The 8575-nt window shown below is 58.8% G+C and overlaps 1 protein-coding gene across 1 annotated transcript; it reads left to right on the forward strand.

The window, feature by feature from the left end:
* The first annotated feature begins 1886 nt into the window (after positions 1-1886).
* On the forward strand, positions 1887-5327 carry OLIG2 (oligodendrocyte transcription factor 2). The gene is made up of 2 exons (XM_031037243.2): positions 1887-2141; positions 2911-5327. Exons 1-2 carry the CDS (start codon positions 2052-2054, stop codon positions 3958-3960), a joined length of 1140 nt encoding a protein of 379 aa, XP_030893103.2. The 5' UTR covers positions 1887-2051; the 3' UTR covers positions 3961-5327.
* The last annotated feature ends 3248 nt before the right edge of the window (positions 5328-8575 follow it).

An 8575-nucleotide genomic window follows, 5' to 3' on the forward strand; every position in this document is an offset into this window, starting at 1 on the left:
CTCTGGACTAACCTCAGCGTCTGCAGCCCAGGAGCGTGCACGGTGCGCCTGCCGGTGTTTATTAGCTACACAGGCGTGCGCACAAGTCCACGCCTCAGCTGGTGGCCCACAGCTCACATTGCCGCAAATGTCCTCACTGTCTGTGGTCGGAGAGGCTCAAAGGAACCAGCCTCTAATACTCGAGCTCTTCTTGCTCCCCACCCCTGGCTCCCTGAGTTGGACCATGTGACAGATTCTCCTAATTCAGCGGTTATGGGTCATCCTCCATAACCGTTGCTCGACATATCTCCACGCTTCAGTTCTTCATGTTTTAAGTACATATTTAACGGATGGCTGCAGAGCCAACTGGGAAACACGCGGGTTGAAAAATAATGCTCCAGAAAGCACGAGATGGGGGCGAAGGCAATAGCCGGCTAGGTTTTCTATCCTCGTTTTACCCAGACACCGGGAGCAATACCGTGGGCTTATTTTTGTATTTGTTTTATTTTGTGCTTTCCCAATTTGAAGGCGAATTACTCTGTTTTTAAAGCCATACATGCAGAGTAAAAGTTCCCCAACAACCACTAAACAGAGGAGGGAGGGCTGGGGTGTGTTTGTGTATGTGCTTGTGCAGATAAAGGGCTAGGGTCCGGGATCTGCAGAACCAGACTTCTGTACCGGAAAGGCATGGATGTAAGGAATCCAGCTCAGGGAACAAGTTAGAGATGCAGGGCTGCCACTACTGTAAGGAATGCAGGCATCTGAACTGTAAAGGGTTAGCAATTTTTTTCTGTAGGCTTGCTGCAGACACAGTCTCTTGATTTTCCCATCCGTAAAATGGGTGGATGCGTCGTATCACTAAACTACCTCAGTTAGCCGCTTCTCTAAAACCAGGTTTAATCCCTGAAGGGCAGGAGTTTCTGGGTGTAGCGACCAAGCTGTGATTGCTACAATGTGTCTGAACACGGCCTTGAGTAGCTGGATCTCACTGCCTGGCCCAAGGCCTGGAGAAGTCTTTGCACAGGACTTAGACTTTCTTTCCCCCCAGACAAACTAGAGTTTCCCTCCTACTCGGTGGCGTGGTGATGACCACAAGAATGATGCTGAAAATACCGTCATCGGTTCCAGAGCTAATAAATGGGGGGGGGGGGGCTCTTAACTTTGGGCTCTAGACTCTGCCCTTCTGTTAGTGTGGTTACTGTGGGGAAATATCTCGTCCCTGTGTCTACACCATTCTTGACTTTATGAAGAGTTGTGATTTCTTTCAAAACAGCGTTCAGGAGTAGGTCCCCTACTTCCTTCCCCGCCCTCTGCCTCGCAAGGCCCTGCTCCCAGCTGGGGGCGCTACCAGCCGCCCGCCGAGGAGCCGCTACGGCCAGCTCCCGGAGGCGCGCTTAGCTTGAGATAAAGTAGGGGCTTTGTGCTTGGTTCTCGTTTACATTTGGGGTTCAAAATGCCCACGTGTTGATGAAACCCTTGAGACAGGGACAGGCCGCGAGAACCCCAGAGTGAGATGAAAAGCAAAAGAGGAGCCTCCAGTCCCAGCTCCGGAATCGCCAGGGTTCTTCGTGCGCATCCCCAAAAGATCCGATCGCGTTGGGTATCAGGTTAGTTCATGGGCAGAACCCCCCAGCCCACCCCATCCCCCAGCCTGACTCTGTGGTCACCGTATTTTCATAGAAACTTGACAACGCTCCCTCTCTCTCTCCCTCTATCTTAATTGCATTCTATTCTGCCCTCGGTACTTCCCCGGCAAGCCCGCCCTTCTCCTCCCCCTCGCCTCTCACACCCCCTCCGCGGGTTCCTCCTCCCGTCCCTCCCCAAGAATCTCCCGGCCGCCGACGCCCATTGGCTGTGCGCGGGGAGGAGGCGTGTGCGGGCCCGGCGAGTTTCATTGAGCGGAATTAGCCTGGATGACATCAGCTTCCCAGCCCCCCGGGCTGGCCCAGCTCATTGGCGCGGCGGCCCCTCCAGGACCCGCACATTGTTCCCCGCCCCCCGCCTCGGCCACCGCCGCCGCGGTCGCCGCCGCCACCGGGCTATAAAAACCGGCCGAGCCCCGAAAGGTGCGGATGCTTATTATAGACCAGCGCGACCTCAGCGCCCGGAGCCCGGTTCTCCGCTGCGGCTTTTGGGAGCGAGCTCCTCTCCTTGCATCCACAGTAAGTGTCCCCGCCCCCCAGCAGCCCCAGTCTATATCCCGGGGACAGACGCCCCTCAACTCGCCTGCGACCCAGGAAGCTCCGTGGGAGAGGGCCCCGATCCCGCCCCTGCCCGCCAGTTCTGCCGGGTGCCGTCGCTGCTGACTCTCCCCACACTCATCGCAGCATCCCCTTCGCCCAAATGCGAGAAGTCGGGGCGACCACAGTTCCTTCTGGCCAAGTCCCGGTCCGCTGGCAAGCTCCCCGCGGCCCCCCGGACGCAGCGCATGTTATCTAGGCTCGCCGGCGCTGGGTGCCTGTGTGTGTTTGTTGCGCGGTGCCGGTGGAGATAAGGTCGAGGCGTTGGACAAACCAAATAAAGACTTCTCTCTTTAGAGCTCCACCATCCCAAAGAAAAAAATCCTCCCTTAACCATTCCAGCCCTGGGGATTGAGCCTCCCCGTTCCTAATTGAAGGCATAAAGCCTCCTCAATGCCGCCCTCACTGAGGGCCATCCAATGCTCCCTGGAATAAAACAACCTGTGGATGAGAGCGGAAGAAGTGGTGGGAGCGCGAGAGAGGGACTACTTGGCGCGCACCTGCGTGCCGCGGGAAGGAAGGCCAGACACAGCGAGGTGGACACGGAGCGACCGGCCACCCGCGCCTGGAGCGCGCGCTGCGGTGCAGGCGGGAGCAGCTTCTCGCTCTCTTTCTCTGAGTGCCTCACGCTCGATCTCTCCCTCTCTCCCTCTCTCTCTCTCTCTCTCTCTCCTGTTTCTTCTCTTCGCAGGAGGCGTGCGTAAAGCTCCGAGGGCCCAGGGAGAGAGGGAGGACTCTGCGAAAGCTGCGACTATCCCTCGGGGCCATGGACTCGGACGCCAGCCTGGTGTCCAGTCGTCCGTCGTCGCCAGAGCCCGATGACCTTTTTCTGCCCGCCCGGAGCAAAGGCAGCGGCGGCAGCGGCTTCACGGGAGGCACAGTGTCCTCGTCCACGCCGAGCGACTGCCCGCCAGAGCTGAGCGCAGAGCTGCGCGGCGCCATGGGCGCGGCGGGCGCGCACCCCGGGGACAAGCTGGGCGGCGGCGGCGGCTTCAAGTCATCCTCGTCCAGCACGTCGTCGTCCACTTCGTCGGCGGCCGCCTCGTCCACCAAGAAGGACAAGAAGCAGATGACAGAGCCCGAGCTGCAGCAGCTACGCCTCAAGATCAACAGCCGCGAGCGCAAGCGCATGCACGACCTCAACATCGCCATGGACGGGCTGCGCGAGGTCATGCCGTACGCGCACGGCCCGTCGGTGCGCAAGCTCTCCAAGATCGCCACGCTGCTGCTGGCGCGCAACTACATCCTCATGCTCACCAACTCGCTGGAGGAGATGAAGCGCCTGGTGAGCGAGATCTACGGCGGCCACCACGCGGGCTTCCACCCGTCAGCCTGCGGCGGCCTGGCGCACTCGGCGCCCCTGCCCGCCGCCACGGCGCACCCCGCGGCCGCCGCGCACGCCGCGCACCACCCGGCGGTTCACCACCCCATCCTGCCTCCCGCCGCCGCCGCCGCGGCCGCTGCGGCCGCGGCCGCCGCCGTGTCCAGCGCCTCCCTGCCCGGCTCCGGGTTGTCGTCGGTCGGCTCCATCCGGCCCCCGCACGGCCTGCTCAAGTCCCCGTCGGCCGCGGCGGCGGCCCCGCTGGGGGGCGGGGGCGGGGGCAGCGGCGGCAGCGGCGGCTTCCAGCACTGGGGCGGCATGCCCTGCCCCTGCAGCATGTGCCAGGTGCCGCCGCCGCACCACCACGTGTCGGCCATGGGCGCCGGCAGCCTGCCGCGCCTCGCCTCCGACGCCAAGTGAGCTGGCCCGCGCCGGCGCGATCTGGCGAGCGGAGGGACCCGGAGGCTGCGGGCAAGCAAGGACTGGCCGGCGCCGGGGGGTGGGGGGCCCCCGCGGGAGCTCAGCTCCGAGGAGCGCAGGACCTGGGGCTGGGGCTGGGGCTGGGGGTGGGGGCGTTGGTGAGGACACCCGCGCTGGGGAAGCGGAGCAAGGGGGGGGGGCGCACTGAACAGTGGGGAGTGAGAGGGGCGTTCGCTCTGGGACCTGGTTCAGCCCTCTCCGGCTTTAAATAGCGCTGCTCCGATAGACACAGTGTTGTAAGAAGGCGCTGCTAGGTGCATCCCTCCCTCGACGTCCCCCCGCCCCCCCTCCATTTTCCAAGAAAGAGTGGATTCTTAAAACGGTGGTTTCCTCACTCGGCCCGAGCAGCACTTCGTTACACGGGGGAGGGAGGACACCGTGGGCGACTGTCCCTCCTTCCTCCTTTCTCGCCGGGTGGGAGACTCGCGGAGAGCTGAGCTCCACGAGCGGCCGTTGGGCCTCGGCCTCCGGGGTCGTCCCTGGCCCAGGGCCGGGGGCCACGGGTTAGTTGGAAGCTGGCGTTCGGTACCAGAAGCACTTACGGTCGCGTTCAATCTGGGTAAAGCCCGTTCCTCCCTGTCGCTCCTCTTGGTTTGGGGGGTTTGGGGTTTTCTAATAAATCTATGTTCCTTTTTCAACAGTGCGAGCAAGCTTTATAGAAGGTCAGAATAGAACCACTTGTGGATTGGAAGAATCTAAAACTGTCGACTTTGGGGGCGGGTGTGTTTTTGTTTTTTGTTTTGTTTTTAGTTATTTTAAAATAGACTCTCCCTCCTTCCCGTTCTTTCCGTCTCTAAGCACAAAGTGATCTGGTTTATTACCTGATTGGGGGGCAGTCATTCTGATACCTGAGGGTTTGACAGAACTCAAAGGCATGTGCTGTGAATATAGTTTGGGTTATTTGGGAGTTCTGTTGGCTTTTTAAATTTTTTCTTTCTCGGATGTGTAAATACATGATCAATAATGAGGTAAGTGCGTGCTGCTAAGCTGTTTGCTCACGTGACTGCGAGCCCCTCCGGAGTCGAAGCCGGGTTCCCTCTATATTGGTTTCTTTTTGCCACGTTTAACACAAATGACAAACTTTTCCAAGTGCTTCCTGCGTCCTCGCAAACCGGCTCGGCGCTCCCAGCGTGGCAATATGGGCTTCACGGCGTCTGCCACATAACATCCCTCCTCTGACCGCCGTCCCTTGCAGAGAGTGTATCATCTGTTTTATTTTTGTAAAAAGAAAAAAAAAGTGCTAAATAATATTTATTACTTGTTTGGTTGCAAAAAACGAAATAAATGATCGAGTGTTGAGATTTTAAATAAAATGTAAAATAAGTTGGGTGTTTTCCAACCGTGTGGGTGGGAGGAGGTGCGGGGAGCCTCCCAGGGAAGGGGGTGCAGGACTCTTTCCCGTGGAGCCGGATCTGGGGACCATTCCGTTGGTTTCACCCTGGAGAAAGATGAGGGATGTGTTTGACTATTCTCCCGTCAACCCCCCACCCCAACGAACACACTTACGTTCTCTTTCGAACGTGCTCTGTGCACCTCTTCGGGTGTTTCTCACAGCTCTCGTTATTTTGATTTTCCGACGCCTAATCCGGAACTCTCTTTCCCTCCGGTTGAGGACTGAGTTAGTTGAAAGTGAAAATTTCCCTCCCTGTGCACGGAGTTTGGGACCAAGGGGGCGAGGGCCATGCCTTGCGCTGGGGGTCCCGGAGCTCAGGCCTCCACTCCTACCGGGATATTTTTTTCCTTTGGGCTCAGAGGCAGCCGCCCATCCCCATCCCGCTCGGGTGGCATCCTTAGGCTTCAGCTGCGGACCGACCACTTGGGGCCCCCCGGCCCGCGGCGCTCGTGCGCTCCGGACAGAGCGCCGCGGGAGTGTCGGGCCCGGGATCCGCTAACCCTTCTCTGCCTTCCGCGCGCTGTGCACGACCCTCCCCGGGCGCCCACGCCGGCCTTGAACTGCAAAGTGTTAGGTGCTGGGAACGGCCAGCCTGGAGCGAGATTCTTCCTGAACCACGCTCCGGCCTCCGTGCCCTCCCCCTCCCTCCGACCCGGTTCACCTTTCTTCTCGCGGTCACTGGGTTCCTCGCAATCCAAAGCTGCAAAGCACATTTAGGACTTGGGTAAAAAAAAAAAAAAAAATAGAGATTCTCGGTAAAAATAGAAAAGCTTCGGCCTTTCTGGTCAAGGAGGACAGACCATGTTGCAGTCCCTCGGCCTGCGGGGCTTAAGGGAGACCCGCTCCCTTGAAAGCGACTTGTACGGGCGCAGGGGACAGTTCCCCAGCCGTGATGCCTCTTGCCTACAACGTCTTTGGTGGCCACTGGCGGACAGTCCCCGTACCTGGGACACCTGGGGGTGGAGAAGGTTTCCCTAGTCCTAACCTCATTTTTTGAGGCCCTTGATCCCGGCCCAGGCGGATTCTCCCTGCACAGGACTGAGGGTGGCTCCATCCCCCAGCTCGGGGTCCGATGTTTCTGGGTGCCCAGCAGGTGTGTCAAGCTGCGGGCCAGAACAGCAGGTGCCTGGAGTTCGAGTACAGTAGGCCTCCTTTCACTCTGCTTTTCACCGAAGGCCGAAAGCCGGGAGGAGGCTGAGCTGCTGGGGAAGAGGAAGGAAGGGGACAGGGACGGGGGGGGGGGGCTCCCCACATGAATCCGAGAGGAGGGTAAGGCAGGATCTACTAGCTTTTATTTTGAAATCCCATTTGAAATGAAATTTGTTAAGAATTCAGAACTCAGTCGGGTTCCAGTGGCAGACACATACAGAAGGACTGGAAGAGGCTAGAACTTGGGGTGGGAGCTCAGAACCCAGGGAACAGGGTTGGGGGCTCAGTGGCAGTAGCGGCTTCCTTCACCCACTGTAGGCCTAGGCGATCCACACAGCGGCTCCTGGTGTGCGTGGTGTATGCAGAGAGGGGCATAAAAGGAAAGGAGATAAATCAAGCCTTCCCCTCCCCACCCCCCTCACACCGAAGCTGGACACCAGAGTCCAGCCGCCAGCCAGACTAGACCTGGGCCTCCAAGGAAGGAGGAGCTGGATCCAGCCAGGATTCCAGACCTTCCCGGAGTCACCCGCCTAAACTGCGGGCCCAGCCAGGGATCTCGGCCACCAAGTGTGAGAGAGGAGCATCCTCGGCCATTGCTGGAGGCGCACACGGACACACAAGAGCATGCACAACAGTCCAGGGCCAGTGGCTCCTAGCGGGAGGGTGGCCCTGGACTGGAGGGGCAGGGGGGTGGGGGGTGCACTCAGGACTGCCGCTGGGCTTCGGAGTAGAGCAGGAGAAGATGTTATGCAAACTCTCAAACTTCCCAGGGTCCTTAATTGGGGGCAGGTAGAGTAACAGTCCAGGCCTGGCCCGGTCTGCTGGGCACTGTCAGGGCGGATCCCCTCTCTGGGAGCATCAGTTCAGAGGTTCTCTCCTGCACTGAACCACATCTCAGCTTCCCCACCTGCCATGTGGCCCCTGGTTTCGAGCTGCAGAGCCAGGGACTTCTGCACCAGACCCCAAGGTCTCTGAGATTCTCCCCAACCCCCCCTCCCCCCAAGAGCTCAGCTTGAGGTTAAGGGACAGAGCCTCCTCCACAGCCTCTGTGCTCCAGAGCCCTGTCCTCCCTCCTCACTCCCTTACTGGGCAGGAATCACAGAGAAATGATGATTCCCTGGGCACAGTGTTGGAGGACAGCCAGAACTCCTTGGGTGCTGCCCGATGCCTCTGGCACCCATAGAGTGGAAACTCCACATTTCTGGGACAGTGAGACCAGGGACCAAGCAAACCCTCGGACCTAATGTACATCTCAGTCTGGAAAGGTGTTGCTGAGACCCAAGGTGTCACTCCCAATGAGGATGGCTATAGGAAGACCTAAGCAACAGGGACACACATGGCATGTAGGACCTGTCCTTCTCATTCCCAGACTGGAACCAAGGAAGAGCTCTAGGGCCAGTGCATTGGATTTTAAAGCCCCCTAGACATTCTAAGTGCTGGAGAATTGTCTGTCTGCTTCCCTTTAAGGCAGAAAGGACCTAACAATCGACCTGAACTCCCTCTATTAAGTAAACACCTTCGTGCCCCCTAGAAGTTCATCTAAAGCAAAGGATCCTTTATACAAGCCCCATGTCTTATTTCAAGTCCCTCTTTTAGTACAGACTTTGTGCCAAGTTCCCGGTCCCCACACAGGTGCCTCACAGTACCAGGAGGGATTATGTGGGGGGGGGGCGGAATTTTTGGCGGGGGCCCTACACCAAAGGTCTCAAGCCCCTTGGCTGGTGACAGGCCCCCTCAGTCATTGTCTCTGCAAACCCATAAGGGAGGCCAGAATCAGGCCGGATGGTTCTTAGGATAAGTGGTTGCTGCACTGAATCTCACCCTGGCTGGGGAGAAGGACCCGATTAACAGCAAGAGTCAGCATGCCTCTCCTTGGTTTGGAGGCTGGAGGCAGCCCATAGCCTAGATCCCTGGGGCCCCCTGACAGAGTGAAGGGCCACTCGAGGCAGGACAGAGATGGGGACCTAAGGACTGGGATGTGGGGGGCTGGAGCTCTGAGGATTCCTAGAACTC

This window comes from Leptonychotes weddellii, chromosome 1 (genome assembly GCF_054177405.1).
Source record: "Leptonychotes weddellii isolate Sample4059 chromosome 1, ASM5417740v2, whole genome shotgun sequence".
Lineage (NCBI taxonomy): Eukaryota > Metazoa > Chordata > Mammalia > Carnivora > Phocidae > Leptonychotes > Leptonychotes weddellii.